This window comes from Carcharhinus amblyrhynchos, chromosome 8, assembly GCF_965287045.1.
Source record: "Carcharhinus amblyrhynchos chromosome 8, sCarAmb.v2.hapA, whole genome shotgun sequence".
Taxonomy (NCBI): Eukaryota; Metazoa; Chordata; class Chondrichthyes; order Carcharhiniformes; family Carcharhinidae; genus Carcharhinus; species Carcharhinus amblyrhynchos.
In genome coordinates this window covers 27864205-27888021 of record NC_137331.1, presented here as the reverse complement: position 1 = coordinate 27888021, position 23817 = coordinate 27864205, and the positions used below count along the sequence as shown (strand labels likewise).

Here is a 23817-nt window from a genome sequence, read left to right as displayed (position 1 = left end):
GAACTTTATCTTTGTAGTTTACTACACTTTTTAATCATTTGAGCTGTTGGGCTTTAGGAGAGTTAACAGCTGAAAACTTCAGATCAATGGCAATGTTACTAACCAGTTGATATGATGCAGTGTTTATCTATCTGTTTCACAAACACTGACTCTTTTTCCCTTCCTGTTTGTAGCTATCTTAACATTTTATATGATGACAAAGGTTGTGTATTAATAGTTTTCGGAAGAAATATAATTTTTCCTCCAAATGATTTCACTTGATAGCAAAGTACCATTTCTGGGATATGAAGTATGGTATCTAGTTACATTGATCAATTTGGTGCTCACACTATTTTCCAAATGTGACTGACTTTATTTATAATGTCAATCATGTTGTTTCCTTCTGTAATCCTCTCATGTTTTAAATATTCCTCTATCCCTGTGTTAAGTTTAATGTTTCTATATAAGGTTATAATTGCCTTATTTTGGCATGCATATAAGAAGTGCGTTCTCATTTTTTCCTTTTAATCTTTTCAAATAAATAACCTTGACCAAATAACCAAATTTTCAATCCCCTAAAGGCCTCACAGAGGGTTGAAATATATGTCGATTTTGTATTTGGGAAAATGTCTCAGCGAAGCAGTCACACAGATCTGTAGGAGTTCCCTTGATTCAAAAGCACAAAGTTTAGACCTTTGATTCCCAAATGGCCAACACAGTTTAGATTCAAATGTGACAAATAGGTATGTTGTTCCTGTGTGATATTATAACCAAAAAGAAATGAATGATCTTAAGTTTTTCTGTATAAGATGCATAAGCCAGCAGCTACATGTGCAGAATCAAAAATATAATGCAATTTAAATTAGAGTTATTCCAAGTCTTAGGTCAGATTTTTAGGAAATGATCAGGATCAAAGCTCAAGAGTAACCGCCAAGCGCTCAGAATAGTATAGTTATATTTCTGACTAGTAATCCTAAATTTCTATTTACTTTAAATTAACGTTGATCCAATAAATTTGCATGGAAATTCAAATTATAAATATTTCTTGGCTTTCTCCAGAATTTCAAATGATCCAATTAATTTTTTGGGTTGAATATAACAAACATTTGTTTCCTTTTTAGGACTGAAAGCCCTAGCTGTGTTGCCTTTTGTGCCAAGATGTTGAGATTACTGAAGCATTGTTGTGATTTGACAACTGGCTCTGAGCAACAAAGGGCTGATCCTGGAGAAAGTTATAAATCCTTGGGGCATAGATCATTAGGACAGGACAGTGGCTATGATGAAACTGAAGGCACAGCTCTATCAGCTGAAGATTCCAGTGGAACTGTAGGAGAGCTTGAATCACTTCTGGCCAATATGTCTCCTGTAATGTGCAAAGAAAGGCAGCCCTATACTGGTAGGCCATCATCCTTTCCAGCTGAAAGAAAATGTATTGATGGGAAAACTCTGTTTGAAACACCTAGGATCACTGACAAGAGGAGCACGTTACGGCGCCGACTTCTTGAGTCACGTCTAGCCACAAGTGGAAGTGTGGAATTCTGCGAAACTAAATATACTGAAGCTGATGCAGCAGAATGGTCTTGTACCAGAATAGGTTATAAAGATTTTTTTTGTTCAGACAGTTCACTGGACTCTCCTGAACACTTGAACTCTGAAGCTTTGGCAACTAGCACTTTAAAGAATGTAGAAAGTAACACTTCACTTAGAACTAAAAGGCATTTGTTCGCACAGCAGCGAACCTCCACAATAGATGACTCAAAGGGTAAAAATGAGCTAACACCTACTAAATGTATAACTCTTGATCAATCCACTATATATAGTAATCTTGAGTTGAGCAGTTTCTCTTTCTTTGAAGACAATGATGAATGCACTTCAGCAGAGCCCTTTGATACACCATGTAGCCATGGGAAATCTGAAACACGTGGAGGTGACAAGTTCCATACTCCAGTGAGCAACTTTGTAGTAAGCTTCAATATATATTTGACTGACAGCAGGACACTATCCAGGACCCCTTCACATGGCAAATTGGATACCTCAACAACTGAGGACAGTGGTTATAATTCAGTTGGTTTGGAAAAATCTGATTCCTTTTCAAATCATGAATGTTCCTTCCAGGAGTTGGTTCAAAACCAAAAAAAAACCCCCAAGATTCTAGATTGTAAAAAGTCTCGCAGTTTGGAAAGAAGCAAGCGGTTATCCACTCTCAATGAGCGAGGTTCCCAGTCTGAGGCAGAAGATGAAAACAGAGAAGCTGTTCTACTGAGATCCGATTGCAACCTAGAACTTCCAACTAAAGAGAATGAATTGGTGTTTGAGGATGAATGTTCTGAGAAATCTCTAAAGTTTAAGGATTTGTCTCAAACTCCTGCTTTACAATTGGTGCAGGAAATGTGCATGAGAAAAAGAAAAAGGCTTGGGAATATCACTGTACAAGATCCCAGTCAGTCAGAAGAAAAGTCATTGGATGAATCTATGCCATTGCTATGTAGACTCATTGGCAGGAAAATGGGTTTAGATAAAGTGGATATTCTGAAAGAACTGTTGAACAGGAATCTGACACACATTCTCTCTCTCATTCTATGCCACTTAACTGTAGAAGACCTCTGCAGGTAAGATTGGTAATGTGTTCTATTCCAGAAAGTGAAGGATAAAAATTTTGCACAATACAAGCTTACATCTCTTAGCCCAACAACCATTATAGTCTATGTCGATTAGGAGTTCTAGTTAAACCCACCATCTGCAAGTAATTAAACACAATTAACAATATACAAGCAAGGTTATCTCCAATTCTTCACATTGGTTTATTAATATGTAGCCAGTTTCTTACCTCACCATTAACATTTTTTAAACAAACTTGGATGTGTGGCAAATTTATGGATTCTCCAAATTGTTGGAACTTTGGAATAACGGGGTGGGGGTCTTTTGGCTTTTGGCATAACATTTCAGTAACCTCCTGCAACAGCTTTAAAGCAGGATTGTCCAACATACAGCAGGCCAAAGTTTCTATTTGAATCACCAACCTTTATGTAACATTAAAATTTCATAGTGATAACTCTTCCAACTAACCCAAGAGAGTGTTTACTGCAACATGAACGACTAGCTGTCTGTCATGCCATCATTGACTGGAATGTTGCAGCCTGTGGTTTGTGTCCAGCTGCCCTCTTTCTGATTGGCTACCTTACCTGTCAGTCACCAGCCTGACACTTCCTTTGCGACCCCTCTTTTTCCTGGCGGCAGACAGCATTGCCACCGTAAAAGCAGCTGATCCACGAAAAGTGAAGCGTTTGTCAGTTAGACAAACTAGCGAGACCTCTGTTATTCTAGGCTTTAAACTTTAGAAATGACCTTTGTTTCAGCATTGAGCACCACAAAGAGGCACATTTCAAATATATGAAGTTCATCTTTCTTCATGGACAGCTGATATGCACTGACAGAATAGGACAAGTGTAACATTGTAAATGTATTTCTAAATTTGCCAAATTAATCTCCAATCTCGATCTTTGATTCTTGCTGTAGAGCTTATTGTGCGTCTTTCTCAACCTATCTGAATACCCCACAATGCCACATGAAGTGTGGGGGCAGTCACTGACTACTTGTGCAAACAAAAACAATGCCAGCTATCTGCCTAAATCAGTGTTGAATCTAGTTATGAGAAAGTAAGCTAATAAATTAGTCTTCTCATTACACACTTTTTATTATTTTGATTATTGGTGTGCTAAATCTTTAAGGTATTATCTTTCCAAAATTTGCTACTGAGAGAAATTTAATGTGACTCCTTGTGAAAATATTGGATAATCTTGCTCATCGGGTTAAAGGCTATAACTGGCATTTTGCACCCTTCTCTTAACCCACCAAACAATCTCCTTTTTAATGGGATGTGGATATCACCATCCATTGCATTTGGAGAATCTAAAGTCTGGGCAAAAATTAAGGAATTTAACTAGCTTGTCTTGTCTGTGAATTACTTGACATTGGGTTTAAATGTCATCTGACTATGCTGTATGATGTGCAATGTAACTTAAATCTGTGTGTGTTTCACTTGTTGCCATTTTGTTTTGTAAATGAAATACTTGCATTTTTACCAGAACAAGGAAGGTGAGCAAAGTCTGGAAGAAAATTGTCAAGCAAGATCAGGCAGCATATCTTAGGAGGAAGCAGTACCTGGATGAGATTGCAACTCCCAGAGTGGTATGTGTTTTTCTTTTTGACCCTCACTTTATTTTTTCGATAAACTAGCTTTATAATTTGTTTGTGCTTCAATTTGGAAGCTGACAAACTACATTCTGTTTATATGGCCCTTGTGATTTCTTTGGAAATCCTGGTTATTTCTATATAGGATCCAATTTTTTTTAGTAAATTTTCTAATCTTAAAAGCATTGGGGTTTGCAATAAATTTGTGAACAATGATTTGAAGCAGACTCTGTATTGGTACCCACTTGATTTTGTATTTTAAGCATAAATGATATATTCAAGCAGCAGTTTCAAAAGAACAGCTGAGAGTTGTATAATTCGTATTTGTCCTTTTGAGAAGTAATATGTTCTCTAATCCACAGAGCAGTTTGGAAGTTTTCACTCGCATGTTGGACCCTTTTCTTTTTGCACAGTAACTTAAAGGGCCCAACAAACTGGCCTACTACTATGTATAGTAATCTTGAGTTGATCAGCTTCTCTTTCTTGGAAGACAATGATGAATGCACTTCAGCAGAGCCCTTTGATACACTGAAAAAAATTGGCTGTGCACTTCAAAAAAACTTGAGTGCATTGGTTAGAAGACACTGCCAGTTCTATTAAGTGTCTGCACCTATTTGGTTTCATTCCTGGTGCATCTATACTGAGTGACCTAAACACTAAGTTATGCTCCATTAGCCAGAACTACAAGTGTAAATAACCTGAGATATACAGATTACATATCAATTACAGTGGAAAGTTAAGACTCATAGAATTATATCAAGCCTTAACAGGTTTTGGATTATTAAACTGCAGCAAAACAACAAATTTGGTAACTCCTAAGAAAAAGATTGCACCTTGATGCAAAATAAGGAATCAAAAGAAACAAGTGGAATCCTATTTTCTTATCTGGACAGTTTAATAGCATCTGTGAGGAAAAGTTATCAGGACATCAAGAAATAGATAACCCTTGCAAATAAACCTTCACATAAATGTCAGACCACGTAGATATCACAGCATCTCTATAGAGAGCAGGATGAGATTACTAAAACACAACATCTAGTCCACCTTGCTATATGGATGTGAAATTTGGGACATTAATAAGGTACTAGAAGATAAACTGAAGGCAATTGAGATACAACTTCTGAGATGTATGATGAGGATTAGTTGGACGATATGCACCTCGAGAGTGCCAAGGAAAACAGGCACCCAAGAACAACTTTTGCAAATGATCACCAAGAGGCAACTGCAATTGCTTGGGTACATTAGAGGAAAAACTGGAACATCTGGTCATGACTGGTAAAATTGAGGGTAGAGCAAGAGGGAGACAAAGGAGAAAACACTGGCAGCTTGAGGAAGTCAAACAGATGCAAATTTGAGAATAATAAGATATTGGCTGTTATCAAGGACTGTGAAAGTTGAAGTGTCATGATTTGTGTTCTATAGCATTGCACCTGAAGAAATTAGAATTGAAGTAGTGAACCTATAGCATAGCAGCCTCAATAAGCTGCAATCTAATGGTGCAAAATAGTAAAAGGGAACTAGAACAGTTCTGACAAAGGGTCTTCCAGACTTGAAATGCTGGTTCTAATCTCTCCTCAGATGCTGTCAGTCATGGTGAGATTTTCCAGCATTTTCTGTTTTTGTTGTGAAAAGGGAATTAGTGTTTGGTTATAGTTCAGTAACTTGTACATACCCACAAAGCTGTTGACAGCACTAGATTTCACCTATACTCTGTCATGTAACAACAACGTGTCCTCACTATTGCAAACGGACTATGATATGAGAGTTGAAAAGTTGGAGGTTTTCCAAAACACAATGCTGAGGTTCATTTAAATTTGCAACGCCAAATCCCTGAAAAATCCATGTTAGGGTTATGTGATGGTATTTCAAATGTGACAACTTCACCCTCTGTCAAGATTACAATTTGCCATTCAATGTTATGGTGAGGTTAGGCAAATTTTACATCACAATGAGTAAAACTTCAAAATATTTTGGGCTCAATCCCGTAGTGTCCTAATATTGTGGCATACTTCATCTGTCAATCAATTTTATAGATTCTGCCTTTGTTTACAGTGCACCTGATCAGTAAAAATATTTGGTTACTTCTGGTGGGCCATCCTCTTGACTTGGAATAATACCTGAGGCAAATAATGGTGCAGTAGTATACCATTAAATACTAAGAAACCGGCAATCTGATTCCCACACGCTTGAGTTCTGAAATCCCCACGTGAAGAGCTTGTATTATACTTGACAATCCAGCCTATTTTCAAAGTATTGGGTGACACCAACCTCAGGTTGTAAAAATCTAATTATTGTAGAGGAAGGTACTATTTCGTGGTTTAGAGTTTGTGGGATCGAATTGGGACCGTATGGCCTGCATTGTTTGCTGGAGCAGAGAGACAGATAAGAAATTACCTGTTAAAAACCTGTTTAAATAAGTTTAAAGCACTTTCGTAGTAAGAACTTACCTTGTAGAACTGTTTAAATCATTTAAAAGCATTTTTGCGGGCTTTTTGTATCTACCGCTTTAAGAATTCTAAGGGAGTGGATAGCAGGGAGTTGTGGGGGAGCAGGCTTTAAAACAGCGCCAGGTTTAAAAGGTGTAGACAGCGTCGGAGCGGGCAGTGGAGTGAGAGGGAAGCAGACTGAGCTATTAGGGCTTAGGAGCAAAAGGGCTGGGGAGAAAAAGGGCCAGGTAAGTTCGTGTTGAAATTTTCCATACTACTACAGTGAATAATGGAGGGGCATGTGATGTGTTGTTTCTGTATGATGTGGGAGCTGGTGGACCCCAGGGTCCTTCCCAGTGACCATGTCTGCAGTAAGTGCAGGTTGCTGGAGGAGCTCCAGCTCAAGGTAGATGAGCTGGCCTCTGAGCTACAGACACTGAGGCTCATCGGGGGAGAGAGGGTGCCATTGTCAATGGGGTGCAAGTGACATCCACCCCCCCCTAGACTGGCTAACTCTAAGGGATAGGAACAAGAGGGGGCTGCTGAGCGGAGGAAGGAGGGTGGGGAGCGGATGCCTCAGCCTCTCAATCTGCATAACAGGTTTGAGGTTCTTGCTTCCAGGCTGGACGAGAACGAGGGAGGTGAGGTTGGTGAGCAAACTGCACACAGTACAGTGATGCAGACGCAGGACATAGGCAAAGAGAAGGTGAAAAGGAACGTAGTAGTAATTGGGGATAGTGGGGTTAAGGGTATTGACACTGTCCTTTGTCACAATGACAAAGTGCACAGAAGGGTGTGTTGTCTGCCTGGTGCTCGGGTCCGGGATGTCGCATCTGGGCTGCAGAGGAACCTGGAATGGGAGGGTGAGAATCCGGTCGTTGTGGTACATGTGGGTGCCAATGACGTAGGCAAAATGCGAACTGAGGATCTGGGAAGGGAGTATGAAAAGCTGGGAATGGAATTAAAAAGTAGAACCGACAAGGTGGTTATCTCTGGGCTACTGCCTGAACCGAGTGCAGATGGGCGTAAGGTTGATAAGATTAAGGAAGTGAATGGGTGGCTCAGGGATTGGTGTGGGAGGAATGGGTTTGAATTTATGGGGCATTGGCATCAGTATTGGAGTAGGTGGGATCTGTTCAGGTGGGATGGGGTTGGTCTGAACCGTGCTGGGACCAGAGCCCTGGCGAATCGTGTAAATAGGACTGTAGACAGGGCTTTAAACTAATTGGGGGGGGGGGGGGGGGGGGGGGGTGCGGGGGTAGGTGACATTACAGGGCCTAAAGTTAAGGAGAGGGTACAGGTAAGGGAAGAGGCCGAGGATGTCCCAATAATAAAGGGAGTAGGGGGCGTGAGTATGGTTGGTGGCGTTCTGGCAAATAGGGTCCAGGTGAAGGCTGGGATGAAGGCACTTTATCTGAATGCACGAAGCATTCGGAATAAAGTGGATGAGCTGGTGGTGCAAATCAGCACAAGTGGATATGATCTGGTGGCCATTACAGAGACGTGGCTGCAAGGTGACAGGGACTGGGAGCTGAATGTCCAGGGGTATCAAGTGTTTAGGAAGGATAGGTGGGAGGAAAAGGGGGGGGCGTAGCTCTGCTGATTAAGGATAGCATCAGGGTGGTAGCAAGGGATGATATAGGAACCAAAGGGCAGAAAGTGAAATCGTTGTGGGTGGAGATTAGGAACAGCAAAGGGAGGAAGACGCAGGTGGGTGTCGTCTATAGGCCCCCGAATAATGATCTGGAGGTGGGGCGGGCTGTTAACGCGCAAATAAGTGCGGCATGCAGGAATGGAACGGCGATAATTATGGGGGATTTTAATCTGCATATTGATTGGTTGACCCATGTTGGACGCAGTGGGCTCGAGGAGGAGTTCTTGGAATGCTGCTGGGATAGTTTCCTTGAACAGTGTGTGTTGGAGCCGACGAGGGAGCGAGCTATCTTGGATCTGGTGTTATGTAATGAGGCGGGTAGAATTAGGGACCTTGTGGTGAAGGATCCTCTTGGGGAGAGTGATCATTGTATGGTGGAGTTTCTGGTGCAGATGGAGGAGGAGAAAGTGGGTTCCCGGACACGCGTCCTTTGTTTGAACAGAGGGGAGTACGGTAGGATGAGAGAAGAATTGGCGAATGTTGACTGGGGCAGCGCGTTGGAAGGTAGGTCTGCTGAGGAGCAGTGAAGGATCTTTAAGGAGATCTTTCTTGGTGCTCAGCAGAAATTTATTCCGATGGTTAAAAAGGACTGTAGGAGGAGAGGTAATAAGCCGTGGATAACGAAGGAAAGTGTTAAATTAAAAGCGGAGGCGTTTAGAGTAGCTAATAGTGGGTGAGAAGAGGATTGGGAGAGGTTTAAATGTCAGCAAAGATTGACAAAGAAGTTGATAAAGAAGGGTAGGAGAAACTATGAAGCTGGGCTAGCGCTTAATATAAAAAAGGATAGCAAGAGCTTTTATAAATATATAAAAAGGAAGAGGCTGGCTAGGGTGAACGTTGGACCCTTAGAGGATGAGAGGGGGGACTTAGTGGTAGGGGATGGGGAAATGGCTGAGGTCTTGAATAACTTTTTTGTTTTGGTCTTCACGGAGGAGGACGTGAATAATTTGCTGGGTGTTAGCGATGGAACGGTGGTAGGACTGAAGGGTCTCAATGACATTATTGTTACTAGAGAGGCGGTGCTCGACAGACTGGAGGGACTGATTGTGGACAAGTCCCCAGGACTGGATGGAATGCATCCAAGGGTTCTGAAAGAAATGGCGGAGGTGATAGTGGATGCCTTGGTGGTTATTTTCCAAACATCAGTGGATTCCGGGGAAGTGCCGGAAGATTGGAAAACGGCTAATGTCACGCCGTTGTTTAAGAAGGGTGGCAGGCAAAAGGCAGGGAATTATAGGCCAGTTAGTTTAACGTCTGTTGTAGGTAAAATGTTAGAATCCGTCATCAAGGAGGAAATAGCGAGGCATCTTGAGGGGAATTGCTTGACAGAGCAGACGCAGCGCGGTTTCGTTAAGGGGAAGTCGTGTCTGACAAATTTACTGGAGTTCTATGAGGATGTGTCTAGGGCGGTGGATAGAGGAGAGCCGGTGGATGTGGTCTTTCTTGATTTTCAGAAGGCGTTTGACAAGGTACCTCAAGAGGTTATTGCAGAATGTAAGGAGGCATGGAGTTGGGGGTAGGGTGTTAGCGTGGATAGAGGATTGGCTGTCAAATAGGAGGCAGAGAGTGGGGGTTAATGGGTGCTATTCGGATTGGCGGTTGGTGACTAGTGGAGTGCCCCGGGGTCGGTGCTGGGGCCTCAGCTATTTACCATTTATATAGATGATCTGGAGGAGGGAACCGAGTGTATGGTGTCAAAATTTGCTGATGACACCAGGATTGGTGGAACGGCAAATTGCGCGGAGGGTGTGGAGAGTCTGCAGAAGATAGATCGATAGGCTGGGCGAATGGGCCAGGAATGGAATTTAATGTTGGCAAGTGCGAGGTGGTCCACTTTGGTAGGAATGACTATTACTTACGTGGCGAAAAACTGCAGCAGGCGACGGTGCAGAGGGACCTCGGGGTCCTTGTGCATGAGTCGGAAAAACCCAGCCTGCAGGTGCAGTAGGTGGTCAGGAAGGCTAATGGGATGCTGGCCTTCATAGTGAGGGGGATTGAATATAAAAGTAGGGAGGTCTTGCTGCAGCTGTATAGGGCATTGGTGAGGCCGCAGCTGGAGTACTGTGTGCAGTTTTGGTCGCCGCACTTGCGCAAGAATATTTTGGCCTTGGAGGGAGTGCAGAGGAGGTTTACTAGGCTGATGCCGGAGTTGAAGGGGTTGAGCTATGAGGAGAGGCTGAATAAACTAGGCTTGTACTCGTTAGAGTTTAGAAGAATGAGGGGAGATCTCATTGAGACATAAGATGATGAATGGGATGGATAGGATAGAGGTGGTGAGACTCTTCCCGCTCAGAAAGGACAGTAGGACTAGGGGGCACAGCCTCAAGATAGAGGGGGGGTGGTTTAGAACGGAGTTGAGGAGGAACTTCTTCACTCAAAGGGTGGTGAATCTCTGGAATTCTCTGCCCATTGAAGTGGTGGAGGCTGCCTCGCTAAATATTTTTTAAGACGTGGGTTGATGGGTTTTTGATAAGTGAGGGGATTAAGGGTTATGGGGAGAGGGCGGGAATGTGGAACTGAGCCATGACAGATCAGCCATGATCTTATTGAATGGCGGGGCAGGCTCAAAGGGCTAGATGGCCTACTCCTCCTATTTCTTATGTTCTTGTGTTCTAACAAGCGATTAAAATAATGAAGGGGTCTGTATTGATCCACAGCGAATAAATGAATGGTTTAAAGACTTTTATACAACCCTCTTTAGCTTGGAGAGTACCGCCAATGAGGCAGTTTTTCACAGACTTGATCAGCTCATTTCAAGCTTTGTCTGGAATAGGAAAAACCGAAGAATGCAGATGGCAATCTTGCAAAACCCTGAACGGGAGGGGGTATGGGATTGCCCAATTTTCTATTTTATTGGGCAGCAGATATGAGAGAAGTAGTGTATTGGATGCAGAGAGAGAGAGGTAACAAGAGGTTCCTTGTTGGCTGCAATTAGAATCCTCCTCCTGTGCTCTGTCTTCCCTGGCTGCCTTGATATTTTTCCTCCTCCCAGTACACTAGAAATGCACTTGTCAAGTCAACTCATAGAATTTGGATGCAATTTAGACACCACTTTGGGTTTCAGGACTGGTCGCTGGCCTCCCCGGTATCGGCAAACCATTTTTTCTTCTGTCTGTTTTGGATGGTGCCTTCAATGTGTGGGCCAAGCACAAGATTAGAACATGCCGGGACTTGTATGTGGACAGTGTGTTTGCATCATTCCAGCAGGTGCTGGATAAGTTTGCTTTCCCTGCAACACACTTTTTCAGATATTTGCAAATTTGATACTTTGTGTCTAAGATTGACCTCCAATTTCCAATGCTTGCACCTTATGCTCCCATTGACATCATCTTGGTGCCTCCTATTACTGGGCAGGGTATCACTTCTGTTCTTTATTCTCTGTCCCAACAAAACTCCTTTCCTATCAGTGGTTAAATCTTTATGGGAATAAGATCTAGGGGAGGAGTTTTCGAAGGAGGATTGGGACATGGTGCTGCATCGCGTACACTACTCCTCAATATGTGCCAAGCTGAATGAGATGCAATGTAAACTCCTTCACAGCGCATATCTCACTAGGGTTAGACTCTTTAGATTGTCCCCAGGCACAAGTACCATTTGTGAGCAATGCCAGCAAGTTCCCTCTTATGTTTTGGACTTGCCCATCACTATAACTACTGGACATCAATATTTGAGATGATTGCGGCAATGCTAGATCAGGACATAAGTGCATCCCCCCCAGGCTGCCCTGTTTGGGGTTGTATCATTAAATCCGCTGCTGCAGAAATTCCAAGCAGATTTTGTAGCTTGCACTACACTCCTGGCAAGATGACTAATCTTGTTTAGGTGGAAATCAGGTGCACCCTGATGCATTTGCAGTGGGTGAAGCAGTTGACAGATACCATTAAGCTGGAGAAGATGAGGTGCACACTACATGGGCCCACTGCTTGATTCTATAAGACCTGGCAACCATTCATAATGCATGTTGGGATGCTGCAGTTGAAGTCGGGTGAGTAGATACCTGATGACCCCAGGACCTTGGGTGCTCCCACAGAACCCCACCCCGATCGCTAGACATGCCCTGGCCCTTTATCTGAGTACGTCCACCTGCCCTGCCAAGTGTGGGGACCAACACGAGAACTTTTCTCTTTTTTTTCCCCCCTCACTTTCTCTTCTCTCTTATTCACTGTCTCTTCTTTCTCTTTCTTTTCTCTGCTCGCTAGTTTATAGCCTGGACTGTTTGGGCACTCGTTGGTGATCTGCCTTTTTGTTTTTTCTTATCACTGTCATTACCTGTGCAATTGGACAGGGGGGTACCGGGGGCTTGTCCCCTGGCCACGGGGAGCCCTGAGCTGAGTCATGTTAGAATGTACACATGAGCACTGTATGGATCTGTATCTGTTTGTTTTGCTGTGTAAAATAAGAAAATTTTCAATAAACATCAAAAAAAATTGGGATTGTTAAGTAAGGAGAAACTGTTTCCAGTGACAAGAAGTAACCAGAGGACCAATTTAAGGTGACTGGCAAAAGAAAAGACATCTAGAGGGAATGGCAGGAAAGGCAGTGGAATGTTCCTCCTGCAGAATGTTTGAGGTGAGGGATGCCATCAGTATCCCTGCTGATCTCACCTGTGGGAAGTGCACCCATCTCCAACTCCTCAAAAACCAGTTAGGGAACTGGAGATGGATGAACTTCAGATGATTCGGGAGGCAGAGGTGATCATAGACTCTTTAGATTGTACCCAGGCACAAGTCCCATTTGTGAGCGATGCCAGCAAGTTCTCTCTTGTGTTTTGGACTTGCCCATCACTATATAACTACTGGACCTCAATATACTCCAAAGAATGAAACTAGATGGGTGACGGTGAGAGGGGCTGGGAGGAAGCAGCCAATGCGGGGATCCCCTGTGGTCGCTTCCCCTCAGCAACAAGTATACCGTGTTGGATACTGTCGAGGGGGACGACCTACCAATGGTAAGCTAGGGTGACCGGATCTCCAGCACTGAGTCTGTCCCTGTGCCTCAGAAGGGAAGAGGGGAGAGTAGGAGAGCAATGGTAATTGGGGGCACGATGGTTGGAGAGACAGATTGAAGGTTCTGCGGCAGCAAAAGAGACTCACGGATGGTATGTTGCCTCTCGATGCAAGGGTCCGTGATGTCTTGGACCGTGTTTCCAAGATCCTTAAGGGGGAGGGGGATCAGTCGCAGGTCATGGTGCACATCGGTACCAACGACGTAGGTAGGAGAAGGGATGGGGATTTAAAACAGTAATTTAGGGAGCTAGGATGGAAGCTGAGAGCCAGCACAAAGCATGTTGTCATCTCTGGTTTGTTGCTGGTGCCACGTACTAGTGAATTGAGGAACAAGGAGAGAGTGCAGATTAACATGTGGCTGCAGGGATGGTGTAGGAGAGAGGGTTTCATTTACTTGGATAATTGGAGCACATTCTGGGGAAGGTGGGACCTGTACAAACAGGATGGTTTGCTCCTGAACCAGAGGGGCACCAATATCCTGGGAGGGAAATTTGCTATGGCTCTTTTGGGAGGGGAAGAGTTAGTTTAAACTAACTTATCAGGAGGATGGAAAAATGAGCTGTAGTCCAAAAAACCAGTGTTGAGGGTCGCGAGGTACTGAAGAAGACATCAAGGTTGCAGGAGCGTACAGGCAGACAGGATAGTGGGTTGAAGTGTATCTACTTCAATGCAAGGAGCATAGGAATAAGATAGGTGAAATTGGAGTATGGATTGGTACTTGGGACTATGATGTTGTGGCCACTACGGAGACATGGTTAGAACAGGGACAGGAATGGTTGTTGGCAGTTCTGGGGTACAGATGTTTCAGTAAGAGTAGGGAAGGGGGTAAAAGAGGTAGAGGACTGGCATTGTTAATCGAGGATTGTTTAACGGCTACTGAAAGGCATTGTGAGGGGGATCTGCCTACTGAAGTTAGAAAGAGGAAAGGATCGGTCACGTTATTAGGAGTTTTCTAAAGTCCCCCAAATAGTAATAGAGATGTGGAGGAGGAAATGACAAAGCAGATTATGGATAGGTGTAGCGGTCACAGGGTAGTTATCATGGGTGACTTTAATTTCCAAATATTGATTGGCACCTTTATAGGTTGAAAAGTTTGGATGGGACACTTTTTGTAAGTGTGTGCAGAAGAGTTTGCTGACATATGTGGATAAGCTGACGAGATGGGGCCACGTTGGACTTGGTACTGGGTAATGAACTGGGCCAAGTGTCAGATTTTTTTTGCAGGAGTCACTTTGGAGATAGTGACCACAGTTTGGTGTCCTTCATTATTGCAATGGAGAGGGATAGGGTCACATGGCAGGGCAAGGTTTATAATTGGGGCAGTGGTAATTATGATGCGACTAGGGAGCATAGTTTCTGTTCCCATCCTGTCAGGTATGGGCACAAATGAAAAGTGGAGCTTTTTCAAGGAACAAATACTGCGTGTCCTTGATAGGTATGTCTCTGGCAGACAGAGGAAATGGCCGAGTGAGGGAACCATGGTTCACAAAGGAGGTTGAATGTCTTGTCAAAGAGAAAAAAGGAAGCGTATGCAAGGATGAAAAAACAAGGTTCAGTTGGGTTGCTTGAGGGTTACAAAGTAGCTAGGAATGAGTTTAAAAAAAGGCTTAGGAGGGGGCATGAGAAGTCCTTGGGGGTTGGATAAAGGAAAACCCCAAGGCTTTTTACTCTTGTGTGAGAAAGAAAAGAATAAACAGCATGAGTTTAGGGCCAGTCAAGGATAGTAATGGGAACTTGGTGTATGGAGTCAGAAGACATAGGAGAGGCGTTGAATGAATAATTCTCTTCAATGCTCACAAAGGAGGGGGGCCATGTTTTTTTGAAGATGTGTGTGATGCAGGCTGATAGGATGGAGGAAGTAGATGTTCTGAGGGAAGATGTATTAGCAATTTTGAAAAACCTGAGGGTCAATAAGTCCCCTGGGCCAGATGGGATACATCTTAGGATACTTTGGGAGGCAAGGGATGAGATTGCGGTGCCTTTGACTTTGATCTTTGGGTCGTCACTGTACACGGGGATTGTGCCAGAGGACTGGAAAGTGTTGAATGTTGTTCCTGCTTTCAAGAAAGGACAGTAAAAAGTCTGACAACACCAGGTTTTAGTCCAACCTATTTATTTGATAATATACTCACAAGCTTTCGGGGTTAGTCCCTTCGTCAGGTGAATGGAGAGTTCTGGCCTCAGAGCATATAAAGCACAGACAGTTTAGAGATTGCTGATTAGAATGCGAATCCTTACACCTAACCTGCTGTTCAAGACCTGAAGTGGCTGATAATGTGAGTGGAAGGAGCACTGATCACAGTTTAAAGAGATGTGTATTGTCTCCAGACAGTACAGTACAGTGAGGTTTTGCAAACCCAGGCAAGTCACGGGGGTTACAGATAGTGCGACATGAACCCAAGATCCCTGTTGAGACCGTCCTCATGTGTGCGGAACTTGGCTATCAGTCTCTGTTCAGCGACTCTGCGCTGTCGTGTGTCGTGAAGGCCGCCTTGGAGAACGCTTACCCGAAGGTCAGAGGCTGAATGCCCGTGACCACTGAAGTGTTCGCCAACAGGAAGGGAACAGTCTTGCCTGGTGACTGTCGAGCGATGTTCATTCATCCGTTGTCGTAGCGTCTGCATGGTCTCCCCAATGTACCATGCTTCGGGACATCCTTTCTTGCAACGTATCGGGTAGACAATGTTGGCCGAGTTGCAAGAGTATTTACCATGTACCTGGTGGACGGTATTCTCACGTGTGATGATGGTATCCATGTCGATGATCCGGCATGTCTTGCAGAGGTTGCTGTGGCAGGGTTGTGTGGTATTGTGGTCACTGTTCTCCTGAAGGCTGGGTAGTTTGCTGCGAACAATGGTCTGTTTGAGGTTGTGTGGTTGTCTGAAAGCAAGAAGTGTACCGACAACTAAACAATGAGGAACACTACAGACAATTACCCACAGATCCGACCAAAGAACACACTCGTCAACTCAACAATCTGATCAAGACCTTTGATCCGGACCTTCAGAGCACCCTCCGTGCTCTCATTCCACGTACTCCCCGCATTGGAGATCTCTACTGCCTCCCAAAGATACACAAGGCAAACACACCTGGCCGTCCCATCGTATCGGGCAGTGGAACTCTGTGTGCCTCAGTACTCAGTGCTGACAACTGCCAGTTTCCAGATGCAATTTTACAACTCATCCGCTTTATCCTGGACCACAATGTCTTCACCTTCAACAACCAGTTTTTCATCCAGACACATGGAACAGCCATGGGGACCAAATTTGCACCTCAATATGCCAACATCTTCATGCACAGGTTTGAACAAGACTTCTTCACTGCACAGAATCTTCAACCGATGCTGTACACTAGATACATCGATGACATTTTCTTCCTTTGGCCTCATGGTGAACAATCACTGAAACAACTATATGATGATATCAACAAACTCCACCCCACCATCAGACTCACCATGGACTACTCCCCAGAATCAGTTGCATTCTTGGACACACGCATCTCCATTAAGGACGGTCACCTCAACACCTCACTGTACCGCAAGCCCACAGACAATCTCACAATGCTCCACTTCTCCAGTTTCCACCCTAAACATGTTAAAGAAGCCATTCCCTATGGACAAGCCCTCCGTATACACAGGATTTGCTCAGATGAGGAGGATCATGACAGACACCTCCAGACCCTGAAAGATGCCCTCATAAGAACAGGATATGGTGCTCGACTCATACATCGGCAGTTCCGATGCGCCACAGCGAAAAACCGCACCGATCTCCTCGGAAGGCAAACACAGGACACAGTGGACAGAGTACCCTTCGTCGTCCAGTACTTCCCCGGAGCGGAGAAGCTACGACATCTTCTCCGGAGTCTTCAACATATCATTGATGAAGACGAACATCTCGCCAGGGCTATCCCCACACCCCCACTTCTTGCTTTCAGACAACCACACGACCTCAAACAGACCATTGTTCGCAGCAAACTACCCAGCCTTCAGGAGAACAGTGACCACAATACCACACAACCCTGCCACAGCAACCTCTGCAAGACATGCCGGATCATCGACATGGATACCATCATCACACGTGAGAATACCATCCACCAGGTACATGGTAAATACTCTTGCAACTCGGCCAACATTGTCTACTTGATACGTTGCAAGAAAGGATGTCCCGAAGCATGGTACATTGGGGAGACCATGCAGACGCTATGACAACAGATGAATGAACATCGCTCGACAGTCACCAGGCAAGACTGTTCCCTTCCTGTTGGCGAACACTTCAGTGGTCACGGGCATTCGGCCTCTGACCTTTGGGTAAGCATTCTCCAAGGCGGCCTTCACGACACACGACAGCGCAGAGTCGCTGAACAGAGACTGATAGCCAAGTTCCGCACACGAGGACGGTCTCAACAGGGATCTTGGGTTCATGTCGCACTATCTGTAACCCCCGTGACTTGCCTGGGTTTGCAAAACCTCACTTACTGTACTGTCTGGAGACAATACACATCTCTTTAAACTGTGATCAGTGCTCCTTCCACTCACATTATCAGCCACTTCAGGTCTTGAACAGCAGGTTAGGTGTAAGGATTCGCATTCTAATCAGTAATCTCTAAACTGTCTGTGCTTTATATGCTCTGTCTGAGGCCAGAACTCTCCATTCACCTGACGAAGGGACTAACCCCGAAAGCTTGTGAGTATATTATCAAATAAATAGGTTGGACTAAAACCTGGTGTTGTCAGACTTTTTACTGTGTTTACGCCAGTCCAACGCCGGCATACCCACTTCAAGAAAGGAAACAGGAATGACCCTGGTAATAGGCCAGTTAGTCTTTCTTTGGTAAGTTAATGGAAAGAGTCCTGAGAGGTAGGTTTTATGACCATTTGGAAAGATGCAGTTTAATCAGGGATAGCCAGCATGATTTCGTGAGGGGTAAGTCCTGCACCTCAAATTTGATTGAATTCTTTTGAGGAGGTAACTGTGTACACGAAGGTAGAGCAGTTGATGTCGTATACATGGATTTCAGTAAGGCATTTGATAAGGTTCCCCATTGTAAGGTCATGAAGAAAGTAAGGAAGCGTGGGATAGAAGAAAATTTGGCCGATTGCATAAGTAACTGGCTACCTCATAGACAGAGGGTGGTGGTGGAGGGAAAATTTTCAGGCTGGAGGCCAGTTACCACAGGGATCAGTGCTGGGTCCTCTGCTATTTGTGATTTTTATCAATGACTTGGAAGAGGGGGCCGAAGGGTGTGTTAGTAAATTTGCTGATGACACCAAGATTGGTGAAGTAGTGGATGAGGTGGAGGGCTCTAGTAGGCTGCAAAGATCCTTTGATAGGATGCAGAGCTGGGCCGAAAAGTGGCAGATGGAGTTTAACCCTGATAAGTGTGAGGTGATTCATTTTGTTAGGACAAACCTGAATGTGGATTACAGGGTCAACGGCAGGGTTCTGAGGAATGTGAAAGAATAGAAAGATCTTGGGGTTCATATCCACAAATCTCTGGAGGTTGCCACTCAAGTGGATAGAGCCGTGAAGAAGAACATAAGAAATAGGAGCAGGAGTAGGCCATCTAGCCCTTTTGAGCCTGCCCTGCCATTCAATAAGATCATGGCTGATCTGTCGTGGCTCAGTTCCACTTTCCCGCCCTCTCCCCATAACCCTTAGTCCCCTCGCTTATCAAAAACCCATCAACCCGCGTCTTAAAATATTTAGCAAGGCAGCCTCCACCAACGGGCAGAGAATTCCAGAGATTCACCACCCTTTGAGTGAAGAAGTTCCTCCTCAACTCCGTTCTAAACTGCCCCCCCTTTATCTTGAGGCTGTGCCCCCTAGTCCTACTGTCCTTTCTGAGCAGGAAGAGTCTCTCCACCTCTATCCTATCCATCCTATTCATCATCTTATATGTCTCAATGAGATCTCCCCTCATTCTTCTAAACTCTAACGAGTACAAGCCTAGTTTATTCAGCCTCTCCTCATAGCTCAACCCCCTCAACTCCGGCATCAGCCTAGTAAACCTCCTCTGCACTCCCTCCAAGGCCAAAATATCCTTGCGCAAGTGCGGCGACCAAAACTGCACACAGTACTCCAGCTGCAGCCTCACCAGTGCCCTATACAGCTGCAGCAAGACCTCCCTACTTTTATATTCAATCCCCCTCGCTATGAAGGCCAGCATCCCATTAGCCTTCCTGACCACCTGCTGCACCTGCAGGCTGGGTTTTTGCAACTCAAGCACAAGGACCCCGAGGTCCCTCTGCACCGTCGCCTGCTGCAGTTTTTCGCCACGTAAGTAATAGTCCTTCCTACCATGTTTCCTACCAAAGTGGACCACCTTGCACTTGCCAACATTAAATTCCACTTGCCAGTTCCTGGCCCATTTTCCCAGCCTATCTAGATCCTTCTGCAGACTCTCCACACCCTCCGTGCAATTTACCGTTCCACCAATCTTGGTGTCATCAGCAAATTTCGACACCATACACTCGGTTCCCTCCTCCAGATCATCTATATAAATGGTAAATAGCTGAGGCCCCAGCACTGACCCCTGGGGCACTCCACTAGTCACCAACTGCCAATCCGAATAGCACCCATTGACCCCCACTCTCTGCCTCCTATTTGACAGCCAATCCTCTATCCATGCTAACACCCTACCCCCAACTCCATGCCTCCTTACATTCTGCAATAACCTCTTGTGAGGTACCTTGTCAAACGCCTTCTGAAAATCAAGAAAGACCACATCCACCGGCTCTCCTCTATCCACTGCCCTAGACACATCCTCATAGAACTCCAATAAATTTGTCAGACACGACTTCCCCTTAACGAAACCGTGCTGCGTCTGCTCTATCAAGCAATTCCCCTCGATGCCTCGCTATTTCCTCCTTGATGACGGATTCTAACATTTTACCTACAACAGACGTTAAACTAACCGGCCTATAATTCCCTGCCTTTTGCCTGCCACCCTTCTTAAACAATGGCGTAACATTAGCTGTTTTCCAATCTACTGGCACTTCCCTGGAATCCAGCGACGTTTGGAAAATAACCACCAAGGCGTCCACTATCACCTCAGCCATTTCTTTCAGAACCCTTGGATGCATTCCATCCAGTCCTGGGGACTTGTCCACAATCAGTCCCTCCAGTCTGTCGAGCACCGCCTCTCTAGTAACAATAATGTCATTGAGACCCTCCTGTCCTACCATCTTTCCATCGCTAACACCCAACAAGTTATTCACGTCCTCCTCCGTGAAGACCGAAACAAAAAAGTTATTCAAGGCCTCAGCCATTTCCCCATCCCCTACCACTAAGTCCCCCCTCTCATCCTCTAAGGGTCCAATGTTCACCCTAGCCAGCCTCTTCCTTTTTATATATTTATAAAAACTCTTGCTATCCTTTTTTTATATTAAGCGCTAGCCCAGCTTCATAGTTTATCCTACCCTTCTTTAATTATCAGGTACTCACACGGTGAAGCCTTCCATTGTTTGCTGGAGCAGATGAGTGAGGGAGCAGAGAGTCAGATAAGAAGGCTTAGTGTGTTGGCATTTATTAACAGGGGCTTTGAGTTTAAGAGCTGTGGGGTTATGCTGCAACTATACTGGATCTTGGTGAGACCACATTTGGAACATAGTGAGGTGACCAGAACCGTACACAATAAGAAGGATGTGGAAGCATTGGAGAAAGTGCAGAGGAGATTTACCAGGATGCTGCCTGGTTTGGAGGGTAGGTCTTATGAGGAAAGGTTGAGGGAGCTGGGGCTTCTCTTTTTAGAGTGGAGGAGAATGAGAGGTGACTTAGGTTTATAAGATGATGAGGGGGATAGATGGAGTGGACATACACAGACTATATGCTTGTGGATGTAGCTGTTACTAGGGGGCATAACTATAAGGTTCATGGTGAGATATAAGAGGGATGTCCGAGGTAGATTCTTTACTCTGGTTAGAGTGTGAATGCTCTGCCTGCTGTGATAGTGGAGTCGGACACTTTAGGAACTTTCAAGTGGTTATTGGATAGGCATGTGGAGCACACCAGAATGATAGGGAGTGGGATAGCTTGATCTTGGGTTTGAACATAGCTTAGCACAAGGGCCTGTACTGTGCTATACTGTTCTATGATTGATTTTTAAAATGGCAATCTGAAAGACACATTAAATGGTATTCCTAAACTAAATGGAAAAATACTTGAGGAGGAGCAAAGAAATTATAAGGGTATAGGAAAAGGGAGGATTGAGACTAGTTGGATAGCTATACCAAAGAGCCTGCTCAGACGTGATGGGTAGAATAACCACCTCTTATGCTGTATCATTCTGTGATTGTACACTGTCAACTGAATCTTTGATCCTTTCTGAACGCTTGATGTGTTCCAGTGAGCAAAATAGATTGTTTAATTTATTGAACTTGTTAGATATTGGATTCATTGCTTTTGCATTCCCCTTCCTATCCCTAATTAAAATTTGTACCGGTGACATTTATTGAAGCATTGGATTTTATAAAATGTAATTGTTTAAATTAGTATGATATAGGGCAGCATGGTGGCACAATGGTTAGCACTGCTGCCTCACAGTGCCAGGGACCCAGGTTCAATTCCCGGCTTAGGCCACTGTGTGATGTCTGCACATTCTCCCCATGTCTGCATGGGTTCCCTCCAGGTGCTTTGGTTTCCTCCCACAGTTCGTAAGACGTGCTTGTTAGGTGTATTGGACGTGTTAAATTCCACCTTGGTGTATCTGAACAGGCAACGATGTGGGGTGACTAGGGAATTTTCACACCAACTTCATTGCTGTGTAAATGTAACATACTTGTGAGACTAAACTTTACATTAAAGTATGAATTTGACATTTTTCCTGCTGTTCCCTCTCCTCCCCATCTTTTTGTTTGGTGCTATTTCCACATCTGATAAGACTGGTATTTTACACACTGCTGAGTTGAAAAGTAGGAACTTTTTGCAGCTTCTGACTTGCTGAATTATTTGGTGTCTGCTTGGCAACAATTCAGATGACCCATTTGGGATCAGAGATTTGACATTTTTCCACTCTTGCTACATTAGCTGTCAGAATTGTTCCTCCATTCCATGAAGCTTCCACGTGAAACAAAAATTTTATCTAATCTATAAATGTCCTGAAGGGTTTGATTTTTCAGTGGCAAACTTGCATGTTTTGAAGTTGATATTTTATCACTACTCACCTGGAATACAAAACTGAATAATTTTGTTCAACAGCATAGCGTTCCTTGGGTCGCAGATGCAGAAACCAGATGTAATCTCCCAAGTCGTTCTGCTTTGAAATCTGTTCAGGCGCAAGCAAGGGTTTCCTTCACTGCAACTCCATCTGCTCAGCAAGAAGTTACCCCTGGTGGTTGCAGCAGTGTTTCTAGATCAACTAGTAAACGAGAGGAGTATTTAAAGGTATGTTGAAAGAAACCTCTTGGAGGCTTCTGTAAATCATCAACATCTGGACAACAGTAAAAATTCATTTGCCAAACAAGTAGAACTGTAACACTATTTCAGTTTAAATGTGGAGTACTGTCAAGATGGTTACTGACAACATTGAAGAAGCTGCTTTGGAGCACCTGGTAATGCCAGAATCCAGTCGTTTGTTGAAAATAAGCCAAAATACCAGTTGTACAGCTGGTGCTGCAAGCAGTTTATTTCCTGTAAATTACTAATTTCTGTGTAGGCTTATCACCATAGGTTAGATATAGAATACTACAAAACAAAAGTGGTTTTGGGATCAATTGGTATTTGTATTTTAATTTTCATGTGTTTGTATATCTGAGTTGTGGAGAAAAATTCTGCAGGCAACTATTCCTATTATATTTGTTAACCTTCTGCTAGAAGTGACAGCTTTATACTTGACTGTGCTGTCTTGCTAATGCTTGTTCTTCAAGGCAACATAGTAGACAGTTTCAGCTCTGGAGAAACTTTATTTGGGAGGAAGGCTGAAGAGAAGAAATTGTGTCTTTATATATAATGTATTCTCACCACCAGGTTGCTAAAACGCTGTTTAACGATGAGGCTCTAAAACCATGCCCACGGTGCCAGTCGCCCGCCAGGTACAATCCAATGAAGAAACGAGGCCTCTGCAGTCGAGAAGAGTGTGCATTTGACTTCTGCACACAGTGCTTTTGTGTTTTCCATGGATCCAAAGAATGTGGCAGTAGGTCTGCAAAACGTTTGGGTAATAAAGGAGGACCACCAGGAAGTGCTCAAAGCAAACGGAATTTGAAGAGATTGTAAATTTGTGTATATATGAAAACCTATGAACTTCCCGCAACCTCTTGGGTGTTTTGAACTGCTTCGGCACCTTTATCAAAACCTTTCAGAATGAACTATTTGATATTTATCAATTTGTACATACTGTTTTCTAGCGTGGGAGTGGGGGGAATAATTTGTAATGGGAGATTATAAAATTTCCCCCTTCCACTGATTCTAACCTACATGTATGATTTTCTTTCTCTTAGTCTTCAGAATAACCATTTGATAACACTCAAAAGATGTGATCGGAAATAATCCAAGATTTCTTCCGGGCAACAGCTAAATAAGGAATCCAAGACCAATAAATATAGGATCAGCAAAGAAAATCATCA

The 23817-nt window shown here is 44.1% G+C and overlaps 1 protein-coding gene across 1 annotated transcript; it reads left to right on the top strand.

Moving 5' to 3' along the window:
• The first annotated feature begins 1106 nt into the window (after window positions 1–1106).
• Window positions 1107–23780, top strand: LOC145346960 (F-box only protein 43-like). Its single transcript, XM_080194840.1, has 4 exons — window positions 1107–2588; window positions 4065–4167; window positions 22451–22636; window positions 23219–23780. The coding sequence occupies exons 1-4, from the start codon at window positions 1138–1140 to the stop codon at window positions 23465–23467; spliced, it is 1989 nt and encodes a 662-aa protein (XP_080050966.1). The 5' UTR covers window positions 1107–1137; the 3' UTR covers window positions 23468–23780.
• The last annotated feature ends 37 nt before the right edge of the window (window positions 23781–23817 follow it).